This window comes from Mus pahari, chromosome 13, assembly GCF_900095145.1.
Source record: "Mus pahari chromosome 13, PAHARI_EIJ_v1.1, whole genome shotgun sequence".
Taxonomy (NCBI): Eukaryota; Metazoa; Chordata; class Mammalia; order Rodentia; family Muridae; genus Mus; species Mus pahari.
In genome coordinates, this window is record NC_034602.1 from 66,850,583 (window position 1) to 66,874,173 (window position 23,591).

General features: G+C 43.9%; 1 protein-coding gene across 5 annotated transcripts in view; it reads left to right on the forward strand.

Annotated features, from left to right (window-relative positions):
* Positions 1–3,419: 3,419 nt before the first annotated feature.
* The window catches only part of Cep135 (centrosomal protein 135), a 60,702-nt gene continuing 40,530 nt past the window's right edge, over positions 3,420–23,591 (forward strand). For 2 of the 5 annotated variants that reach the window (XM_029545314.1, XM_029545316.1), the window contains exons 1-9: positions 3,467–3,645; positions 6,681–6,837; positions 8,441–8,631; positions 9,255–9,422; positions 10,502–10,643; positions 12,333–12,417; positions 16,505–16,633; positions 18,249–18,464; positions 22,438–22,503. In XM_029545314.1, the coding sequence (XP_029401174.1) occupies positions 6,725–6,837; positions 8,441–8,631; positions 9,255–9,422; positions 10,502–10,643; positions 12,333–12,417; positions 16,505–16,633; positions 18,249–18,464; positions 22,438–22,503 (1,110 nt within the window). In that variant the 5' untranslated portion in view covers positions 3,467–3,645; positions 6,681–6,724. Of the gene's footprint in view, positions 3,646–3,908; positions 4,022–6,680; positions 6,838–8,440; positions 8,632–9,254; positions 9,423–10,501; positions 10,644–10,776; positions 10,813–12,332; positions 12,418–16,504; positions 16,634–18,248; positions 18,465–22,437; positions 22,504–23,591 lie in introns of those variants that run through there. The other 3 variants (XM_021210825.2, XM_029545315.1, XM_029545318.1) reach the window with 3 other exon arrangements.

A 23,591-nucleotide genomic window follows, 5' to 3' on the forward strand; every position in this document is an offset into this window, starting at 1 on the left:
CCATCTCAGGTGGAAGCTGCTGCAGGCATCCAATGTGGAGAAGCCAGGAAGGGTGCTAAACATTCCACAATACTCAGGACAACTCCTCTCAAAAAGGATTGTCTGTCCAAGTGTTAGAGGTGGTGAGCCTGAGAAAGCCTGATCTCCATCATTTAAAATATATCCACTACATTCTTTTCACCTGCAGAGCATCTTGATTTCCAAGCTCATGATATTAACTTTTCATACTGTGATGAAATACTTTAAATTATCAGATTAAAATGTCTGTTGTTGGTTGTTGCCATCTATTGTTGGTTGTTGGCTCTGTTGCTTTTGGACCTGTGACCAAGCAGAACAATCATGGCTGTACTGCATGGGACAACTTTTGCCTCTGTGATAGCCAAGAAGGAAAGAGGCAGAGATCACAATTCCTGCCCTGCCCCCACCCCTGCAATGGCAGGCCTAGTTTCCTTCCACTAAACTACTTCTTAATGGACCTGCCGCCTGCCTCCCAACAGTGCCCTGCTGAAGACCAGGCCACAGCCCACAGGCCTTTGCTACCTTCCTATTGCTGTACTAAGATACCACGGCCCAGACAACTTGAGAGAGTTAGCCTCTATAACTGTGATGGTTTATATATGCTTGGCCCTGGGAGTGGCACTATTGGGAGGTGAGGCCTGGTTTAAGTAGGTGTGTTACTGTGGGTGTGGGCTTTAAGATCTTCACCCTAACTGCCTGGAAATCAGTATTCTGCTAGCAGTCTTCAGATGAAGATGTAGAACTCTCAGCTCTTCCTGTACCATACCTGTCTGGATGCTGCCATGTTCCTGCCTTGATGATAATGGACGGAACCTCTAAACCTGTAAGCCAGCCCCAATTAGATGGTGTCCTTATAAGAGTTGCCTTGTTCATGGTTCACAGCGGTAAAACCCTAACTAAGACAATACCCATCACGTCAGGGAGCGTCTCAGCATGCATGCAGGCAGGCAGGCAGGTATGGTACTGGATTAGCAGCTGAGAGCTCACATCTGGATCTACAAGCTCCAAAAAGATAGAGCTAACTGGGAAGGGAATGGGTTTTTAAAGCCTCAAAACCTGCCTCTGTTATGGGTCTGAGGTGGTTCAGAGATTCGCCAGTCTGACTGTTAATAAGTTTTAATGAAGCTGTTTTCATATACAGGCACCAGTTCTACACCCGGGATTGGGAACTTCTGAATGCAGCACGGCCCCCAGCCACCTCGGTGGGGAACTTATACAGGCAAAGAGCACAAGGTCATCTCATGTAAAGCAAGCTTTTGTTTACAAAGCAGAAACAGTAGTTTTGTTAAAGTTGTATAAAACCAGGCAATTTTAAAATCTAACCCATTGGAAGTCCATTTTTGCTTTCTGGTTCTCTCGAGCACAGTTTTAAAGTGAGCCATCAATATAATGTTAGCCATCACATCCCCAGCGACAGACACACTTTTCCCAACAAGGTCACACCTCCTAATCCTTCCCAGACAGTTCTACCAACTGGAGGTCATGCTATTTGAGTATATGAGGCTATAGGGCCAATCTCATTCAAACCACCACATGCCAGACCAGATCTAAACTATAGCATCAGTTTTCAGTGAAAGTAACTCTTTTACCTTTACATCTGGCTTTCTTCCTCCCTACAATTAGGATCCCCACCAGCCCCTAGGTAAACCTCATTATAGTGTTTCAGGGACTCCTGTTGGTGCTGATTCTAAGTCTACAAAGCCCAGACATCAGGCTCACTTTGTGTTGCGAGGGCATTTGCTTTCCTCCCTACCTCCACAGCCAGGCAATCCGATTAAAGCACTAGAACTTGGGTGGGAAGAGGCAGCATTTATTCAGCATGCTCATCTTTCAAGTTTTGTGTGCCAGGATCTCTGACCTTAGGCCTCGGAGGTCAGCAGTGACCCCAACTCTGGGTTATCAGTACCACTTGGAACAAAGAATAACTGTGGCTTTCAATCCCATGTACCCCATTTTTCTGGACCAGCAGGACCTAGTTATTTCATGGTTCTCGAGGGGGACCGAGCCTAATGGAATGGGCGAGAGAGAAAGAGAGGGGGACCCTGCAGCATTGTCAGAGTCCGTTTAATGAGGAAAAAGGCTTTAGTTATATACACGGTGAGGGGGAATAGGGAGGGGTTGAGGAACAATCAAAAGAAACAGAGCGAAGGACAAATGAGGGGATGCTGATCTCAGGTTTGAAACTCTTGTGATTTATCTCAGAGTGCTGACGCTGCTGCTGCTCCTGGACGCTGGGCAGCTTATCTCGAAGTCCGGGTCCTCCTTTACAGCTCAAGGCAGCAGCTTGAGACAGCTCCTGAATGCTGGATACTCCTTTAACAGCCCCTGGTGTTTGTTTAGGGCCGGAATCTTGCTGATTCCCACGAACAGCCTTGAGGGGAAAGGGGGTGACTCGGCTCTTAACAAAGAACTATATGGCTCTCAGATGCAGGCTGTAAAAGGCCTGGTTTTTTTTTCAGCCTGGTCTCCAACAGCCCACTGCATTTCTTCATTGAGTTTTGTCCTAACATTTAGTTGGTGTGTGTTTGTGGTAAGGGAGGCCAACAATGATCTATCTCCACTAGATGGCTACTGCACAGCCAATTTCTGATATTTATGACTTCTTTTCTTAAAAAAGATATTTGTTTTTACATAAACATATGCTTACTTGTATATGCGCAAGATGGTATAAAAATCTCTACAGGATTCATTAGCTCCTTAAAACTTCCCATTAAAAATGGACAAAGCACACAAAATGGAGACTGAGACGTGAAAACAAAGAATGAATCGGCACAGAGCGATTCACATCCCAGCATACAGTTCCATGCTGAGCAGTGACCAAGTACATACTCAGAGGAAAGGCCGGCTTGGTAAGGAATATAAGCAGAAACAAACAACAAAACAAACACACACACAACAAAAACTTAGCTCTTAACCATCTAGAAAGTTTTTAGGAGAGTGGTGGACTCCGGGGATTTGACCATGGTCTTTGTATCTTTGGGCACGCTATTGTAAGCAGTTTATTTCAACTTAACATTTACAAATACTGTGACTGATGCTAGAGAAATACAGTTAAATAAAAGAATATCTGATTCAAGGAGCCCACAATTGGAAGCAGCAGGGGGAAACATAAACAAGTAGGTCTTGATGGTCGGATTCTATTCTGGGGGTTTACCCGGGTACGGGGCAATATCTGTTATCCGGTGGTAGCCAGGAGAAGCTGAAGGACAGTGACGTCCAGGGGAAAGACGGGGCGGTCAGTAGGAATTCACCTGTGAAAGGTCACTCTCTTGCGGGGCCTGAGTCCGGGCATAGCTGATGGTTCCCGCCTGCAGCAAGGTCCTCGGGCACCGCAGAGGTTCGGGCTCCCCGCCAGGGGGCGCCGTGGCCCCGGCATCGGCCGGCCGTTACGTTTCCGGGCACCGAGGGCCGCAAGCCGCCATCTCCGGCCGACCGCCGCGCGCGCCGCCACCGTGGGCCGCTCCGATCCGTTACCGGGGCAACGGCGGCGCTCCCTCCCCGTGGGCCGCGACCGTCTCTCTCCGCGCCATTTTCAAACCGCGCTCGTGCCGGAGCCATCGGCCGCAGCGGGACGAACCAGCGGGGACGGCGGGTCCCGAGGGCGATGTGCCTCGCGACGGAGCGGCGGTGAGGCGCGCCCGGGGAGGCCGCGGGGGCCGGGCGGGGTCGCGGAGCCTCCGGGGCGCTCCCCACCTCCACCCCGAGCGAGCGAGCGAGCGAGGGAGGGAGGGAGGGAGGGAGGGAGGGAGGGAGGAGGCCCGGGCGCTGCCGGGAGGAAGTCGGGAGCGCGGCGCGGGGACCGTCCCACCGTCGGTCCGTCCGTCCGTCCGTCCGTGCGGCCCGGGGCCGACCCGGGGAGAACTGCCGTTCCACCCTCCGGCCTGAGCCGGGGAAGGACTGCTTGGCCGCTCCGGCCCGTGAGCTTTACGGTGCCCGCACTCTGTTTTGTTTTGTTTTGTTTTTAAACGCCTGTGTTTAAACGCGGTTGCATATTTCTGAGAAAGTAAGAGGTGCCCGCTTTGAGACAACAACGCCCCGGGGATTAGTAGACAGCTAGTTGTAATTGCGGAAGCTACCCTTTTCGGCTGTTTTGATTTAAAGCTTGTGACCTGGAATATAGGGGAAACTCTAATATGTATATATCACTCCCCTCCCACCCCGATCAACTTTACTTATTATGGCCCATGGTCTTTTGATTCGTATTGTCATCCTGTCTTCATGAAGGATGGAGAGAGATGGTTTCTTGGTACCCAGAGTTGGCAGCTGTCAAGGAGGGGCCAAGATTCTTGGAGTTTGCCCAGCTAATCTATCTTGTCAGGTGTTTTTCTTGTGACCGCAGGAGTTTCTCTAAAACACCCAGCATCAGTCAAGTCCTTTTTGTGGAGGGACCTAGAAAGCCCTAGGGGAAGCCTCTCAAAGAGCCTAGATTTATTAACGGGGATAATCAAGAAGAAGCACTAATTTAGAAGTAGCCCCGTGGTTGGGGAAGCTATTTTCTTGGGACAGCTTTCTTGGCTTTATGCTTTAAATAGTAACGGTGCCATTGGTACTTTATCCCACACCTGGTGTTGCGAGCATCAGGTTTTGCATGGATTCATTTATGTGCACTTATAATTTTTACTAGTGGTGAAGAACGTAATTTTTATTTGATTTAGAAATATGAGTTCTGTGGCTACAATTATTTGGCGAAGGTTAGAAATGGTCTTTGCATAACTCAATTTTAGGGCAGATTGGTAGAGATAATAGTCACAGGTGTTTGAGAAGACAAGTATAACAGCTGGAGATATCGCCCAGTAAAGAGTGCTTGCCTACCATGTCATAGGCTCAGCGCTTAACCCTGAACACGGTAAACAAACAAGCATAAAAATAGACAAGTGTAAAATGTATACTGAGCTACTTACATGTGTGTTACTGAAAAAAAAAAAAAAAAAAAAAAGGAAGTAAGGTTGGGCCTGGTGGTACACACTTGTAGTCCTAGCACTCAAAGGCACAGGCAGAAGAAAAAGATGGGGCCACCTGGTCTATGAGTTCTAGACCAGTCAAGATGGTATAAGGACTTTGTCTCAAAATAATGAAAAGAACCAATATGGGAGTGAAATTTACACGGTGAAATGCACAGACCTTGAGTGTGCCTTTAAGCACTTTCCACGAATGTCTGTGCCTGGATAACTTACCCCAGTCAGTACTTATATCACTCTGGGAAGAAAGATCTTTCCTTTCCAGAGACTCTCCAGCGGCCCGTGGAACTGTTTCTAGCTCACTCCACAGTTTAGTTTTTACCCATTTCCAAGCTTTTTGTGAATGTAATCACATAGAGTATGTGTCTGGCTTCTTTGCCTGGGAGAGTCTTCCATGGTAGCGTGTATTGACAGCTTCTTGCTTCTTCCCTGCGTCATGCTTTGGGGCATCGGGTAGGATAGCTTGTCCATCCCCCTTTCCAGCTCTGCACAGTTAGGAGTGAAGCTGCTGGAGTCTCCCTGTGGAACTCGCGTCCGTTTTCTTTTGTAAAGATGTAGGAAGAGAATCACGGCATTATCAGCTAGGACTGTGTTTCATGTGATAGGAAACTGCCTGACTTGTTCCACGGGGGTTTTCTGCTCTCTGAGTGGAGTGTGGATCTCAATGCTGGGAGCCTTTGCTGTCTTTGGGCATTGCCAGTCCTTGTTAGTTTGTATTCCTTAAGCACCTTTTCATATATTTCCCTCAAGATAGCTTTTGCAAGGTGTCTTTTCAAATGTTTGTACAACTAAAATTTAATTTTAATACAATTTTCTAGACCTGTCAAGACGTTATAAGGACTTTGTCTCAAAACAATGAAAAGAACCAATATGAGAGTGAATTTTTACATGGTGAAATGCACAGATAAAATTATCCTTGTGTGTGGGGGGGAATAATTTGAGACTGGGTCTTACTATGTATTCCTGGGCCTCGGACTTACTGTGTACAGAGTACAGGCTGTGTCTGTCTCCTAAATTCTGAGATTAGAGTCATGTGCCTCCTACCAGATCTAGCCCCGATTTTCTTATTGGATTGTTGTGTTACTAAGCTCCAAGAGTTTATTTTCTATTCAGTATGTAAATATTTTCTTAGGTCTTGTGAATATTTTCTGGTACTCTGATTTTCATTCCTGCCACTCCCATTCTTCTCTCTTGATGTTTCAGAGCTCAACTCCAGAGTTTCCCAATACTAAGACAGAACGACCATTAAGCTGCATCCCAGCTATGCCAAAGCATTGCTTACTAGCTTTGATGAGTTGATGGTCTCCACTTTTATGGGGTCCTACTCAGCATGTCTTTCTTTTATGTTTACTGTCACTAAGGGATCCCCTGTGGGCTGTGGGCATAGCCCCCTGTAGGGCACTCGCCTAGAATGAGCAGGATACCTGCCTACCTGCCAGCCACAGCTCTGAAAGAAAGTGGAGTTGCAAAGATTCCCCTGCCTGCCTCTGGAAAACCTTTGTTTCCTTCTAGAATTTTCATTGTTTTAAGTTTTAGACTCAGGTCCATGAAGAAACACATGTTGTAATGTAGCAATATGGAGACCATATGTATTGGATTTAAATAAGTATAAGTACTATAGAGCACTGACTACATGAAAAGAAACCAAATGATTCTTTGATGTTAAAGTTATGCTTAACAGCTTGTGTTAATCCTCTCTTTCAGGGCTTTAAGTTTGGAGTGTGACTAAGACTGGTTTTAGAAGCAAGATGACTACAGCTGCAGAGAGAAAGTATATTAACATTCGGAAGAGGTTAGACCAGCTGGGCTACCGCCAGACCCTGTCAGTGGACAGTCTGCCTTTGGTGGAAAAACTTTTCAGGTAAAGATGAAAATATAGTTATTAACGTGTGTAATCCTTAATCCACTTGCCGAGTTCCTGGCTGACCTTCTCCTCATGGTAAAGCAGCCAGTGGATTTTGGAGAAGTCCTAAGCTTTCCTGGTCTTTCTTACATCCTAATCCTTGTCCTCAAAAGAGGGCCTTTGCTGTGCAGGATGCTGGGGGTTGCTGTACCCATCATGCCTTTCCGAGTCACCATTTCTGAGCCTTGTTCTGAAGGGAATCACACTCTGAGGTTTCTGATGGAGGTCAGAGGTGCCCCCTCCCATGTCTGGCTTGTCATTTGTTGTTATCCTTTTGCAGTGGTGAGGACAAACACAGCCTTGAGTGTGCTGGGCCAGTGCTCTACCGTTTAGCTATACTCCCATGCAACTTTGCCCTAAAATTCTGTCTGCCGAGCTGGCCCTTATTTTCTGCTAGTCTCGATAGGCGCTCTAATGTGGTGTTATTACTGTCCCATCTTACCTTCACAGAAAGGCTGTTTGAGATTTCCTCTCCTTCTCGAGAAGACGCTAGTGAGGAGGTGTGAGATTGGAGTGGGGTGTTTAAGAAGGCTGCTTAGTAGGACTATAAGTGATGCTGGCAGAAAGCAGAGAATGGATAAAGATAACTTTTGGTCTTTGATTTGAACCCCCAGACCTCTCATGACCTGATCCCTTCGGTTCCTGAAGCTCTGTCTCCTATGTGTTGAGTCATGTAAGGCTCTGTAAAGTTACGTGTACTCTCAGCCTCGCTGTCTTAGTCACCACTCCCTCTGCTTGTAGAGCGCTCTCCCTTTCTGTTCTTGCGCCTGTGCCTCACCTTCCCACGCTCTGTGCTGTGTAGGACAGGCACAGCATTTTACAATCACCATGCATCATCCCTGACATCTTGGTTTAGTCTTCCTTGCATTGTAAACTTCATGAGACTGTCATGTCCACTTATAGCTACTATAGATTGCTCATCTAGTAAGCACGGAATTGTTTGCTTTATCGTGTGCCGCGATGTCGCTGATGAGTGTCTATAGAATATAAGTTCTTTATTAATGAGTGCATGCGTGTGTGTGCGTGTGCGTGTGTGTGTGTGTGTGTGTGTGTGTGTGTGTTCTCATGGAACGTCTATGGAGTGAGTGTTTTTTTTATTGATCTATGTTATGTGAGGTAAGAGTGGTTCTGGTTGGTGTCTTCCTGGAGGTAGCATGGGGCACACAATCAGTCCATATTTACTCAATAAAAAGCCAGTTTCACAGGCTCTACCGACCTAGAGAAGGAGCAAGAGGGGAGAATGAGCAGCGATTGGGCACGCTAGCTCATTTTGTTGAGTGCCCTAATTGGATGTTTCTAAAAAAATGGGGTTTTTAAACCAAAGGTAAAATTATCAATGAAATTACTTTCAGAACCGAAGGACAAATCGACCAAACAACCATTTGATGAATTTGTATTTTATAGTTTATAGTTAGGCCTGTTTTGAGAAACTTGAGGACCTTTTGATACCCTGAAAGAACCCTAACATTAACATCATATTTAATACATTTTAGAAATGTATTAAGTTACTAAAATGTCATGGAACATGCTGTTACATTTGTCTTTTCTCTCTTACCATTAGTGACCTTGTTCATACGACAGAAAGCCTGCGGCAGTGCAGATTGTCGTCGGGAAAGGCAGAAAAGGAAAGTGCCAATCTCGATTTTGTTTTGGAACCTTATAAACTTGAAAATACAAGACTGAATAAGGAGAATAATGAATTGTATCTGGAGTTAATGAAGCTCAGAGAACACTCAGACAAGCACGTTAAAGGTACATGAAATTTTGATGGTGATTTTTTTTTTTTTAATGAAGGATCCTTGCCCTCTTTGGTTTTTAGGTGGAAAAGGCTACTGTCCCTTTAAAATACTTGATATGGAAAATGATAGTCCTACCAAGAGTTCCCTAAATCCAGTGAACAGAGCTAGAGAGTGAACTAAATGAGTACTCCATAGCCCTAATCATGCGCACTGTGTGCGGATTGTGCTTTTTGGTTAGCAATTAGTATAGAGAATATTAGATGGCGGAACGGAATACGTTTTCTCAAATGAAAAGTAATGAATAAGTGAGAGCCATGTATCAGTTACTTAGAGTTTGGGCCACAAAGTAGATTTCAAAGATAAAGGTAATTATTGGTTATCTTACTATAAATTTTATTTTCAAAATTCTTCACCTGAAACCCAACTTACTGGATCAAGCTTACGGTACACATTGGGTGCCTACAATAACAACAGCAACAACAAAATCCCAAAGTCTCTTTCTGTACTTCATGGGTTATGGTAGTGGCAGACAATGACTTTGGCCTCCTACAGAGCGTGTGTAAGGCTCGGGTGGCACCTCTCAAGTCCGTGTGGATGGCTGGAGCCTTAGAGATGTTTTCTCTTCCTCACTTTAAGACTTGAAAACTACATTGAAGAAATGTTCACGCGAGACAGCTGATCTGAAGTTTCTGAATAACCAGTATGTTCACAAGGTCAGACTCCTGGAGAAAGAAAGCAAAGCTAAGGATGAAAAAATCCAGCAGCTTCAAGAAAAGAATCTGCGTGCTGTAGTGCAGACTCCTGGTAACACTTTGCTTTCCTTAGCCAAGTTGGGTAAAGCGGTCATGGATACAGAACTGTGGGCTATACTTATTTTTCATGAGAATCTATTAGTTTAGAAAGTGTAGCTCTAGTCTTGCTAGCTGCTGAGTTTTATACCACTCTAAGATAATCTATTCACTTAACATGTTCCTGCTGCCTACAAAGATATCTATGGAGGTATTCACTACTAATTCAGATTAGAGTATTACAGGCGACATCCTCTTATATTTAGTTTTGCTCTTTAGAATTTCAGTTATCCACTCTTTGTGTGTGTGTGCAGGAATGTGTGTATGCGCACGTGTATGCCAGAAATCAACTTCCGGTTTCTTCCTCTATCGCTTTCCACCTGATCGTTTTGAGGCAAGGTTTCTCACTGCGTCTTGAGCTTGCCTATAAGGACAGACAGGCTGCGCAACAAGTCCAGGCGTCTTCTCGTCTCCTCCTCTCGGGTGCTGGGATTATAGGCACAGTACCAACATGAGGGTTCCGGGGACTGAACACAGGTCCCCGTGCTTGAACAGCAAGCGAGTTACCATTTGCACAGTCTCCCAGCCCCAGTCATCTGTTCTTTTGACAGTGCTTAATACGCATGTGTATCTTAGTCTTGCTGTCGGTGCTCCTCATCTGACTGTGTTATGTTAGCATACGACACTGACCACTGCAAGGCACACTCAGTTTTTAATCTTGCCAAAATCTAATCTACAGAGGGACAGTTTAAACTGTGCACATGCCTAGCCTGCGGGCACAGAGGGACAGTTTAAACTGTGCACATGCTTTACCTGCGGACACAGAGGGACAGTTTAAACTGTGCACATGCCTAGCCTGCGGGCACAGAGGGACAGTTTAAACTGTGCACATGCCTTACCTGCGGACACAGAAAACTTATTTCATAACCTTGCCTTATTAAATTTTTCAGAAATACATTGTTTTCAGTCACAGATCACTGTGGTATTTACTGATGAGCCCTCTTTATAACAGGTTAGCTTGTGCTCTTTAATACTTAGAAAAGTGTTCTGTTTGTCCTTTGTTTTTAAGCCATACATCTGTTTCTGCTTTCTTAGGTGGCAGGAAGAGAAACATTGCATTTAGGCGCCAACGGATGCAAATCGATGAACCAGCCCCACCCTCAGAAGTCAGCTCATACCCAGTTCCTCAACCAGAAGACCCGTACATTGCGGACCTCCTGCAAGTGGCTGACAACAGGTGTGAGATGCACTTCCTTTGCTGAGGCTGGGAGTGGGAGAGAAGTTTAGCAATCCCGAGGACCCGAGTTCAATCCCTAACACCAAAGTCGGCGGCAGCAGCAGCATCTTCATCATCTTCTTCATCTTTGTGGACGTGATTGATCACGTGATCACTGTTGTATTATAAGGTGTATAGTGGGAAGGTTTGGGCTTGTCAATTGTTGCATCCCCATGTCTAGCACAGAACTTTGCATCGGCACTCAGTCTCAATCGGTATTTCCAGAATGATTTGGATTTTTTTTTTTTTTTTTTTTTACTTACTTAAAAACTCTTGATTTCAAACAAGTCTGAGGTTTCTGCCCATACTTGCTGTAAAGTAACTTCCTGCTGTTAAGAACCTATTTCAAGTACCCAAGTACCTGAAGGGGGCTGCAACCCTGTAGGTGGAACAACAACAGGAACTAACCAGTACCCCCGGGGTTTGTGTTTCTNGCTGCATATGTAGCAGAAGATGACCTAATCGGCCATCAGTGGGAATAGAGGCTCCTTGGTCTTCCAAACTCTATATGACCTAGCACAAGGCAAGGCCTGGGCCAAGTAGTGGGAGTGGGTGGGTAGGGGAACAGAGGTGGGGGGAGGGGTATGGGAAACTTACGGGATAGCATTTGAAATGTAAATAAAGAAAATAATAAAAAAAAAAAAAAAAAAAAGAACCTATTTCAATAGAGTCACTTTGACATCTAAGTAGGTGATCTTTTACTAGACTCTCTACTGCTTCAAATATAGCAAAATGCCAGCTGGACATGAATAGATTCCTAACATGGTCGGAAATTCTTATCTCATGAATTCTGTAGCCTTGTATTTATATTTCCTTAAATATAAATTAGACTTAGCTATGAATTCCATTCCATTAAATGTTCATCAAGCCTCCAGGGCGAGACCCTGAGCAAGTGCTCTGAGATCATCAGAAGAAGGTGTTGCTGCCATTTGGAAATGCTTGCAGCCCAGATGTCGCTAAGCGAGTTATGGACAGTTAAGGGACAAGAGCAAGTTCCAGTGACCCTGGGCGAGGCATCCAAACAGTGGGGCACACAGGGACAGTTCATAAGGACTTTGTGGCTCATACAGAGAACACAGGAGGTTTTCAACCAGCTATATCTAAAAGAGCATTGGTCAGGATCTACCTAAGATCATCTCAGTCATTTACTCTCTCCTAATAATATGTGCCTGTATTTATATGGCTATCTTGACCTTTTTTGGTTTGTTCATCCATTCAGGGCACACTCAGGTAGCCTGGTGGTATCATTTAGAAAATCATTTACACTGTAGAAGTGCCATCAGTCTACAAAACAATGGGCGGTTTTATTCTGCATGTTTTGGTGTGTGTGTGTGTGTGTGTGTGTGTGTGTATGTGTGTGAGAATTGGTAGCTGTACCTCAGAGTTGTTCTAAGGACCCAATGGAACAGTGAGCTGTTTTATTGCATGATGTATGTGAGTTTCAGATCTCTTGCCTCTCAATTTTGCTATCTGCTTCTGTAAAATTAGGTCTCCAAGGTGATTACTGTCTTCCTGCTGAGGCACTGGGACCCTTGAGCACAGCCCTGCATCGCTCCTCAACAGCATCACTTGGATGTTGCATTGTCGTGTCTTGTCTCTCTCAACCAAAGTCTCTGTTACACATGCTGACATTAGTCATCCCTGTTTCAGGATTCAGGAGCTGCAGGAGGAAGTCCAGCAGCTTCAAGAGAAGCTAGCGCAGATGGAGAAAGGAGTGCAGGACTACAGCAAGCAGGTGGGGCTTTTCATTTGTGTCTCTGGGTGGGGATGTGTGTGCTCTGATCGATCGCGAGCAGAGTTGTCTTCTATTTGATATTACAGATTCCTAGTCTTAAAGGCAGCCTTTTTTCTTTTCCAAAAAGCTTGTTAGTTGAGTTAATAGGTGGAGTAGCTCTCCAGTACTGGTCCATTTCCTTATTAGTCATTGAGGTGAGCAGTAATTTTAGTTTTAGTTTTTCTTTTATTTAAAGCATCTCTCTCCCTAAATAAAATTTTCCCCAAATAAAAATTGTGTTAACTATGTTCATTTCAAGAATAACTTATTGAAGTATGACAACAATCTTTTATAGTCATATTTGCTTTATAATTATATTTGTTAGGAGGGCCAACAAGATGGCTCAGCGGGTAGAGGTGCTTGCAACCAGGCCTGATGACCTGAGTTCGAGCTCCGGGACCCACATGGCGGAGGGAGAGAACCGACTCTTAAAAGTTGTCTTCCGACCTCCATTTATGATGTGCACACACAGAATATAGAAAGAAATCATTTTTACAAACACAAAAGAAAATAATTGTATGATTATTATTATTTTATTTATTTATTTTTTACTTTGGATATAAAGCTTTGACAGTTCCTCTCCTGGGCTGCTGTCTTCAGTGTGGCTCCTCTGGAAGTTATTACTATAGCGTAATGCAGTTGTCTAAGGAGCAAGAGCTCAGCAGACACTGTGTTAGATCCTAACTCAGCGAGCTCTGTGTTCTTGCTCTCTGTGCTTGTGTCTTTTTATTTTATTATTTTTCATTTATTTACATTCCAAATGTTGCCCCCCTTCCTGGGCCCCCCTCCAAGGGCTCTTCACCCATTCCCCCAACCCCTGCCTCTGAGAGGGTGCTCCCTACCCCACCATCACACCCCCTTCACCCACCCACTCCCAGCTCACCTGACTCCCCTGTCCCCCTTCCTTGGGGCATCAAGTCTCTACAGGATTATGGGACATAATCTCTCCCACTGAGGCCAGACAAAGCAGTCCGCTGCTACATATGTGCCGGGACCACGGACCAGCCCCTGAATGCTCTTTGGTTGGTGGCTTAGTCTCTGGGAGCTGCCAGGGGTCCAGGTTAGTTAACACCGCTGGTCTTCCTATAGGGTTGCCATCTTCTTCAGTTCCTTCAGTCCTGTCCCTAACTCTTCCATAGGGGTCCCCAACCTATGTCCAATGGTTGGCTGTAAGTATCTACATACGTTTCAGTCAGCTGCTGGTAGAGTTTCTCAAGAGGGCAGCCATGCTAGGCTCCTGTCTGCAAGCACAACATGGCATCAGTAATAGTGTCAGGGTTTGGTGCCCACCCCTGGGATCAATCCAAGTTGGATGGGTCCCTTGATGGCCTTTCCTTCAGTCTCTGCTCCATTTTTAACCCTATATTTCTTTTAGACAGGAACAATTCTAGGTCAAATATTTTGAAGATAGATGGTGACCCCGTCCCTCCACTGGGGGCCTGTCTGACTGCTGGAGGTGGGCTCTTCAGGTTCCGTCTCCCCACTGTTGGACATTTTGGCTGAGGTCATCCCTATTGAGTCTTGGGAGCCTCTCACATTCCAGTTCTCTAGGATTTTCTAGAGGTTCCCCCTGCCCCCAAACCACTGCAGCTGCATGTTCCCATTCATTCTCCTGACCCCTCTGGGCTTCTCTCCTGTCTCCTCCCATACCTGATCCTGCCTCCCTCTTTTCTCCCCCTCCCCTCTCCCACCCAGGTCCCTCTGTTCCCCCTTCTAAGTGGGATTGAAGCATCCTCACTTGGGCTTTCCTTCCTGTTAAGCTTCTTATTGTCTGTGAGTTGTGTCATGGGTATTCTGAACTTTTTTGGCTAATATCCACTTTTAGTGAGTACATACCATGCGTGTCCTTTTGTGTCTGGGTTACCTCACTCAGGATGATATTTTCTAGTTCCATCCATTTGACTGCAAAATTCACGACGTGACTGACCAGCATACTTTGTTTCCTACTGTGCTCCCGGAGTTTAAACTTGGTAACTTGTTTTTCATGTACATGGCTGTATTTTTTTTTTTTGTATAATCTGTATATATAATTCTATATGTACCTAATGTGTTGGTATAACTCTAGTTTGTAAAGTACTTTGAAAATTATTTGGCTTAGAAAGGAGTTAAAGGAAATTTTAATATTATCAAAAAAAAAAAAAAAAAAAAACCCCGCAAAAGCAAAAAAACCCAAAAAACCAAACCCACTTTTTTGAAGACACTAAAAGCCGTGGTTCTCAACCTGTGGGTCATGACCCCTTTGGGGTCACATATCAGATATCCTGCATATCAGATATTTGTGCTATGATCATAACAGTAGCAAAATTCCAGTTATGAAGTAGCAACACAATGATTTTATGGCTGGGGGTCAGCACACATGAGGAGCTGTATTAAAGGGGCAGAGCACGGGGAGGTTGAGAACCACTGCACTGAAGTGTCAGAGCACGGGGAGGTTGAGAACCACTGCACTGAAGTGTCAGAGCACGGGGAGGTTGAGAACCACTGCACTAAAGTATCAGGTATTGACACTGAGTTGTAGCTCAGTGGTAAGGAACTTGCCTAGCATAAGGTGCTGGGTTCAGTTCTCAACAGAGCAAACAAAGACAACCCCCCCCCCCCAAAAAAAAAGCACAAATTGAATGTCGTTGCTATTTTTCAGTTTATAACCACATTTCCCTCAAGTACTTTATAAACATGAACTGCCCAAACCTTGCCATCTCTCTGAAGTGGTTGACATGTGTGGAGGATCTGCTCGGCCGTTCTGATTAAAAGCACCCTGTGCTGTCTATCCGTCATAGTTGAGTCCTCTCTGCTGTTGATTCTTTTTGCTTGAGTTTCTTTTTTCTCAGAATGTATTCCAGGTTGTGAAGGCTAGGGGGGTCAGCTCAATGGTAGGCACTCACGGCGCATGCTCAAAGCCCTGCACAGAAAGCAATACGGGCACATACCAGGCAATACCAGCACATACCAGCACCCCATATTCTGGTGTCCCCAACCTCTCCTGACACTATCAGCATTTCCTCAGGTTATCTCCTTGTTGCGGCTTCCTGGTTGTACCTTTAAACAGTAATATTTGTACTCAGGGTCTCCTAAGACTACATGAGCAGGGGGTTGTTCTGGATCAATGCTCAGTTCTTCACACTCCTCTCCAGCAGTGAGCTTCCTTGCACGTCGTTACAGTCCAGTCATGCCGAGCCATTTCTGCTGCCTCAGATAGTTCCCAGATTTTGTGCTTTGGTGCATCCTGCCTGGGGCATCCTTTTTCTTGATACCGCATTGCTCTGACCTTGTGTGGACATTGTGTATTAGCAAGGCCTTGGGTGTGTTACAGGCCAGAATGCAGAGTGGGTCTATATCCCTTTAACTGCTGATGCTCTCAGATCAACCTTTCCCTCACTCTTCCTGTTAGCCAGCCACGATTCGGATGCTTCCCTGTGCTGGTCTCTGTTCCTGAAAGCCCATTGGCTCATCCTTACACCCATCACTGTATATCCAGTAACTATTGAACTGAATTGTTTTTTCCTCTCTGTTCTTGAGGAAAAGAAAACAAAACCGTGTGTGTGCCTGCATGCAGTCTTTCTCATTCTTGCATGTGAATTAATGTCAGCATATGGTTAATTCTGGTCCTTTGACTAAATGTAAATAATAATTAAATTCACTCTGTTTTCATGTCCTTTTTAATACTGAGATAGATAGCAACTTGGTTTTTAGTCTTTCCCTTTCATTCACGTATTCATTCATTCTGCCGAGCATTACAGTGTGTCAGGCTTACCCAGTACTTGAACGTGTGTATAATCAGCCAAGACATTTCTCTTCATGTAAACAATTGCCTAATTTTAAAGGAGAGAAATAAACTAAAACATTAAATTAGAATCAGTCCCATAATCGAGTGCTCTGTTGGTAGACGTTGCTCTGCTCTGTGTTATGTGCACGGGTGGGTTACAGTATAAGTGGTGCCTGCTCGTGTGCACTGTGGGACATTAGTATAGCGTGTCGGAATGAATGTGCAGTTAAGGATTCGCTTTGCAACCAGACTTTGTTAACTGAAAACACAACTTTCTGTCCTCAGATTGAACTAAGAGAACGAGAAATACAGCGACTGTCACTTGCATTGGATGGTGGTTGTTCCCCTGATGTCCTGTCTCTGGAGACCAGAAATAAAACCAATGAAAAGCTCATTGCTCACTTAAATGTTCAGGTACTGGCTCTTAGGGTGGGTTCACTAACTACATACAAACTTGAAGGTTTTTAAAATAATATCTGTGAGTTTATAAAAGTGAGGCTTGTTCACTAAAGTGTTATTTATAAGACAATTTTTGTTTGTTTGTTTATTTATTTATTTTTGTTTATTCATTTTAAGATCTCACTATATAACCTTGGCTGCCCTGAAACCCTCTCTGTAGACCAGGCTTGTATTGTACTCACAGATATCTGACTGCCTCTGCCTCTCCAGTGCTGGGACTAAAGGTGTGTGCCACCATGCCTGGCTGAAGGGGGTTTCTGATAGAGCCAGAGTCTGTAGAAATAAGGGGTAGCTTTTGAGAAATCAGAACGCTTAATGAGGCAGCAAGTAAGATAGGTCTAATGTCACAAACTTAAAGGACCATGAACCCTAGGCAATGCCTTCAGATTGCCTTAGAATCCTGCCTCTCCTGCTCCCACGTGCACAATTACAATTACCACACTTTACTTATTCATAGTTTTTATTTTGTTTTGTTTTGTTTGTTTGTTTGTTTTTTCTAGGCCTGCCTCAGCTCCGTAGTAAATTCTAGACTATCATGGGTTACATGAGACTCTATATTAAAAGAACAAAAAAACAACAAAATATATAAGTATATAGAGAAAACACAAAGACTATTTTAAAATATATTTTAAAAGCTTATTTTTGTATATTGAGGAATTCTTGATGGCTCTGTATTTTTAAAAACGTAATGACTATTTTATAGAGTAAAAGATGATTTTAAGGTATACATATTTTTATATATGCTACATGCCATAGATTATATGTACTAACAATAATATGCTATATATCTATTTTATACTTTATATATATTATATATCATATCCTAATATATAATCTATTAATGTGATGAGCATGTAATAAAATGATGTGTAACATGCAAAACCCAAGTCCAGTCCTCGCCATGAGCCTTTTCATGCTCAGATCAAAGCATGGTGCAAGGACACGCAAGCCTCATGTTTTACCTGTGTGTAGCTAGCTGGGTGGAGTTTATTCAAAGATTGTAGAGCAATATTCAAATACTGCTGTCCAATGGAAATGTGAATCCAGACAGATGGAATTAATTGTAAATAATGTATTTATCCAATAGATCCAAAACTTCATTTCAGCATATAATAATTTTTACTTTTCTAAAAAACAACAAATAGAATTCCAGGACTTTGACAACTCATGTGTTTTACATTTCAAGCACATCTCAGTGTAGACTCGCCATCTTTCCAGTTTCAGCAGCTGCACCTAGATGCCAGTAGCTACTACTGTATTGAGCAGCACAGTGTAATGTCATTGAGACAGTATTGTCACATTTTTAAAGCTCTGTTGGGAGCAAGAATTTCTTATCCTTTGGTATTTGAAAATCATTGCTAGTGGACATACATTTCTATTAAAGTCACATTGTGAGTTTTGGCAAGAAAAAGAAATAGTATTTAGGGTTGCACATACAAAAATCGCTGGATTTAGTAACTTCAGGACCTTTTAAAATACAGTGATTAGAACTTCTAGTTTGAAAATTCAGAATTTGGATAGTTTTTCAATTTACATACACTCGATCACTATGCTTATAAATTGGATTTAGGTTGACTTCCTCCAGCAAGCTAATAAAGAACTGGAGAAGCATATTCAAGAGCTCATGGCAACCAAGGAAACAGTGACAACTGAAGTTGTGCACCTAAGCAACCGAAATGAGCAGCTCTGCCAGGAGCTAACGGAGGTCGACCAGTTAGCTCAGCGGCTGGAAAGGCACAAGGAGCAAGTGCTGGAGACAGCTGACAAGGAGCTCGGGGAGGCAAAGGTGACACTGGGCCCAAGCTGTGACCTCAGCACAAAGCTGAGCACAGGGGGAAGGAGAGCTGGGTTCCGGAGGGAGAGCTGGGTTCCAGAGGGAGAGCTGGGCTCAGGAGGGAGAGCCTTGCTCAGCTTTGGGGTTTGCTCAGTGGGGGTCTGTTTCTGCCTTTAGTAATCTAAGGGGTTTTGTTTGGTTGGTTGGTTTTCTTCTTTCTTTCTTTGTTTGTTTCTTTTCTTTTCCTTTCTTTTCNCTTCCTTTCTTTCTTTCTTTCTTTCTTTCTTTCTTTCTTTCTTTCTTTCTTTCTTTCTTTCTTTCTTTCTTTCTTTCTTTCTTTCTTTCTTTCTTTCTTTCTTTCTTTCTTTCTTGGTTGTTCAATACAGTCCTGGAACTTGCTCTTAACGCAGAGATCTGCCTGCGTCTGCTCCTGGGTTTAAAGGCATGCACTACCATGCCTGGATTTAAAAAAAAAATTATTTATATTTTATGTATGTATACCTGCACTCCAGTAGAGGACATCAGATCCTATTATACACGATTGTGAGTCACTCTGTGGTTGCTGGGAATTGAACTCAGAACCTCTAGAAGAGCAGCTAGTGCTCTTAAGGGCTGAGCCCCACCCCAGTCCCCCAGCCCCGATGATTCAAGGTTTTCTTAAGCATCCTTTCCACCCTCTGAGAGACTGCCTCTGTTCTAGTTGGTTTGGTTCTCCTGATGGACACCTGTTCAGAGAGTAAATGTCTAGACTCTGTCCTGGTGTCCTCTACAGTGTCCACCCCTCCTTTTCTCTCTGAAGTCTATCTTCTTGTCAGATTTCACTCAAGAATCCTTGAAAGATTATTTTTGCATGTGTGTATGTGTTTATATCATGTGCATGCATGTGTGTGTGTGTGTGTGTGTGTGTGTGTGTATTCACGTGTGTAGGCTTACATATATGCATTGGTGAACGTGCCGACCTGTGAGCATGTGTGTGGAAGCCCAAAGCTGACATTGGATGTCTGTCTCAATCACTGTTTATTTACTGGGACTCGTTGTGTTCCTGAGCTCGGGGCTCACTGATTCAGCTTGTCTAGCTCATGAGCTTGCCCTGCGGACCCCATCCCAGAAGCTCTAGTGCCGGGATTATTGGTGATTGCATCCCAGCGTTCACAGGGCTTCCCAGGATCCGAACTCTGGTCATTAAGCCTGTGCAGTTTGTGTTTTATTATCTGAGCCATCTCTCCAGCCCCCTAAAAGCATCTTAAAAACATTTTTCTTGTGTACTTTATAGTTGGTAACTACCATTCTTCATTTTCCTGCTAAAAAAGATGCATAGAGTCAAATTTCCTGATATAATATTAATCTCTTAAAGCAAGTTTTACTGTTATTTAAAATGCAACAGTGAGTCCGAATGACCTTTTCTCCTTGAAAGTCTCACAAAATGTACCCCATTTTAACATTTTATACTTGATGCCCTTTTTATGATCAAACTATCATACTGTCCTAGACTTAAAAAAAAAAACACATATGAATTGAATTTCTTCTTTTAAGTCTTTGACTCTAAAGGTCAAAGTATCAGAATATTCCTCCACATGGTATTATCATTACCACTGTTAGTAATCACTAGGTCAAAGTGACAGTTCACAGTGCTAATAAGTATTTTAAAAGTAAATTTGTATTTGAAAAACATCCCAGTGAAATGTAATGGGAGAAAAATGAAGCCTTCAGCCAGCTCCAGCCTCGCCTTAAATGATCTGTGCATCTGATGCTTCAAGTGTGCTTTTAAAACATGGATGAGATGTCTTTGAAGCAGAGTACTAACAGCAGTTATGAAAGGGAGAGTATATGTTCCTCACACAGGTTGAGCAGGCTCTTATGCTCCTCACACAGGTTGAGCAGGCTCTTAAGGACAGCATTTTCTTATTGCTTACCTCAATCCCAGGCTCTGTAAATAGGCCCAAGAAATAAACATATTAGTTCCCTAAAAAAAAAAAAAAAAAAGAAAGGGAGAGTAAGAGAACTCACACGTGCCCAGACCACAGGCCGGGTCTTGAGCAGATCATCTCTCAGGAGCACTGTGTGTAAATTAAGTCACTAGATGCCAGTCTTCAAAAGCCAGCACAGGGAAGACGAGGCTCAGTGGTCCAACACTTCTCAGTGTGTCCGTGCGCCTGGGCTCCGTCTCCAGCACCACCGTTCAAGACAAGACTGGTTGTGCCCATAGCTTAGTGCTTGGGAGCTCTTCCTGCCAAGAGTAGGTAGACCCCAGTGTGAAGCCCACTGTGTGCATCACTGCATTTGTGTTAGGCAGTGTTAACTCCATAGTGAGTGAAAGAGAAGGAAACTATGTCAGCATGACACAGCTGTGAATAAAAGGGCCATAGCAAACACACTCACTGTTGAAAGGCTAAAGTCCTTTACTCCAGAATCTGGAGCAATTCTAGGATATGTTCGTTATTTCTGGTTAACATCGTACTGAGCCAGAAGTGGAGGCACACCTACAGCATTTGCAGGGACTAAAGCAGGAAGTCTGTGCTTTAGGCTAGCCTGGGGTACTCTCTGAAACATATCTTAATAAAATTAAGCTAAACTAAAACACAGCAATTAGACACAAATGATAAAACAGAATAGAAGAGTAACAATTCTTTGATCACATATGACATGATCTTAATTGTAGAAAATCCAAAGATTTGCACACAATGAAATAGAATAATCAAATTAACTAAATTGCATGTTAAAACACACACGCGTGCACACACACACACACCAAATAAAATTCTGAATACTAAGTATAAAAACAAATACAACAAAGAAATTTGTAAATCCCATTTGTAACTACATCAGAAAGAATGAAGTTAGCCAGTGAGGTAAAAACTTAAGACATGACAGAACGCTGGTGACAGCTGAAGGGCTTGTAAGTGGAAAGACGTCCTGTGTGCCTGTGAGTGTGGCTTAGGGAACCATGTTGTCACATAATCTGTGAGTTCAACTCAGGTCCTATCAGAATGCAGTGCTAGTTTTTGCAAAAGTAGAAAATAGTCCCAAAGTGTATATGGACTCTCACGAGCCAGCCAAACAGTCTTGGAAGAAGATATGGATCGGGGATGTAACCCAGTTTGTAGAGTGCTCACCTCACATGTGAAGCCTTGGTTTTGATCTTCAGAACTGGGCTGGGTGGGGTGGGGTATGTAACTCATATAGTTTTGGTTCTGCCTTTCTGGTTTTAGTGTATTGCCATATACCTCTGTCTTCTCTCTCTCTCTCTCCCTCTCTCTCTCTCTCTCTCTCTCTCTCTCTCTCTCTCTCTCTCTTTCTCTCTCTCTCTCTTTCTCTCTTTCTCTCTCTCTCTGTGTCTTTCTCTCTCTCTCTCTGTCTTTCTCTTGTCTTTCTCTCTTTCTCTCTTGTCTTTCTCTCTGTGTGTCTTTCTCTCTCTGTCTTTCTATCTCTCTGTCTTTCTCTCTCTGTGTCTTTCTCTCTCTGTCTCTCTGTCTATCTCTCTGTCTGTCTCTGTCTCCCTCTCTCTCTCCTTTCTGTATCTTCTGTGCTTTCACATAAAATGCATTGAATGTGGTGCCTTGTGGCTTGTTGACAAGGCCCACAGATGTCAACTTGAAGCACCAATAGATTGCTGTTGGGTCCCAATATTTTACTGGCTTTCTGCTCTCTCGGTTGTAGTGCACACAATCCCGGTTGGTAACAGCAGGCTGAGAGCAAGGAGGAGCATGGCAGGAATTGACTGTCATCATTCCCAACACTGAGGACCAAGAAGGGAGACATGGCTCTCTGCTTGATAAGCAAATGCACATAAGCACTGAGGACAGCACAGTATTAAACAGACGCTTCCCCTCAGCTTTGCTCTCTGTTCACTGGGGCTGAGCATTAGATTCACGTCCCAGACCCAGTGGATAGAGAGAATCCAAGCCAGCTGCTGCTCTGTCAGGATGCCACAGTGATGGACGGTCTAGGGTCTCAGATCCTTACCTAACAAGCTTTTCATTCCTAGAAAGAGATTAAACGAAACCTCTGTGAAATGCGGAACCTTGAGGAAAAAATGTCAAAACTGCAGTGGGTAAGTTGACAACACACTGTTCCCAGTGTTCTCCTTCCCAGGTTGATGCCTGGTTCGTAGGTCTATTGAGATACGATGTGTATGGATACTATTCAGTCACTTTAGTGGACTGTGTGGTTTTACCACAGTCACAGAACTGTACAGCTGTCACTGCCGATCCCAGAACATTCATCGCTCTGGAAAGAGGAACCCTCATACCCATGAGGAGTGACCCCATTGCCTTCTGCTTAGCCCCTGACATCTGCTCGCCTACTGTCAGGGGCTAGACCTGACAGTTTGGTGAATGATGAATCCTGCATCTTCTTTCATTTGGGATGTTTTCATGGTTTGTGAGGTCGAAGTATGGATGGGAACTCAGTTCCTTCCACAGCTGAGTATAAATGGTTCACAGTGTGATTATGCAATTCCATACTGTTATTATTCTCTAACTGTTCATAGTGCAGGCTTGTAATTGAACTGAAAATTTGAGATCCCTGTTAGCAAATCTATATTCCTCTAACTACTTATGGCTTCTCTGGTTACTGATAACAATAACATCATAACTGATATTTATATGTTGACTGTTATATAAAATACCCCTTAAATTGCTTTGTTTGGTGTCATATAAGTGGTTTTCCTAGTCACAGTGCTTGTCCCTGTGATCTTTTAGGGAGAAAGCCAGGCTTCATGCCAAGAGACCCCTCAATACAGAGAGTGCGTGGAATTAGCAGAATGCCTTACAAGTTAAAACTGGTGGTCACTCTGGCGCGAGGCGGGGAGAGGGGGGCCCTCTTCAGTATGATGGCCTGCTATGTCAGAAGGGTTTCCTGTAAGATTAGAAACAAAGACCGACAGTGACTTCTACCTCTTCATTATGTATAGACTGTGCTGCTGTGGTTGGGGTACATTCATTTCTATGGTATGGTAGTGTGCATTCACTATTTGTAGATTTTTGTATGCTTAGTATGAAGAGCTCATGATAGTGGCCTCTCTTTCTCTCTCTCTCTCTCTCTCTCTCTCCCTCTCTCTCCCTCCCTCCTTCCCTTTCCTTCCTTCCTTCCTTCCTTCCTTCCTTCCTTCCTTCCTTCCTTCCTTCCTTCCTTCCTTCC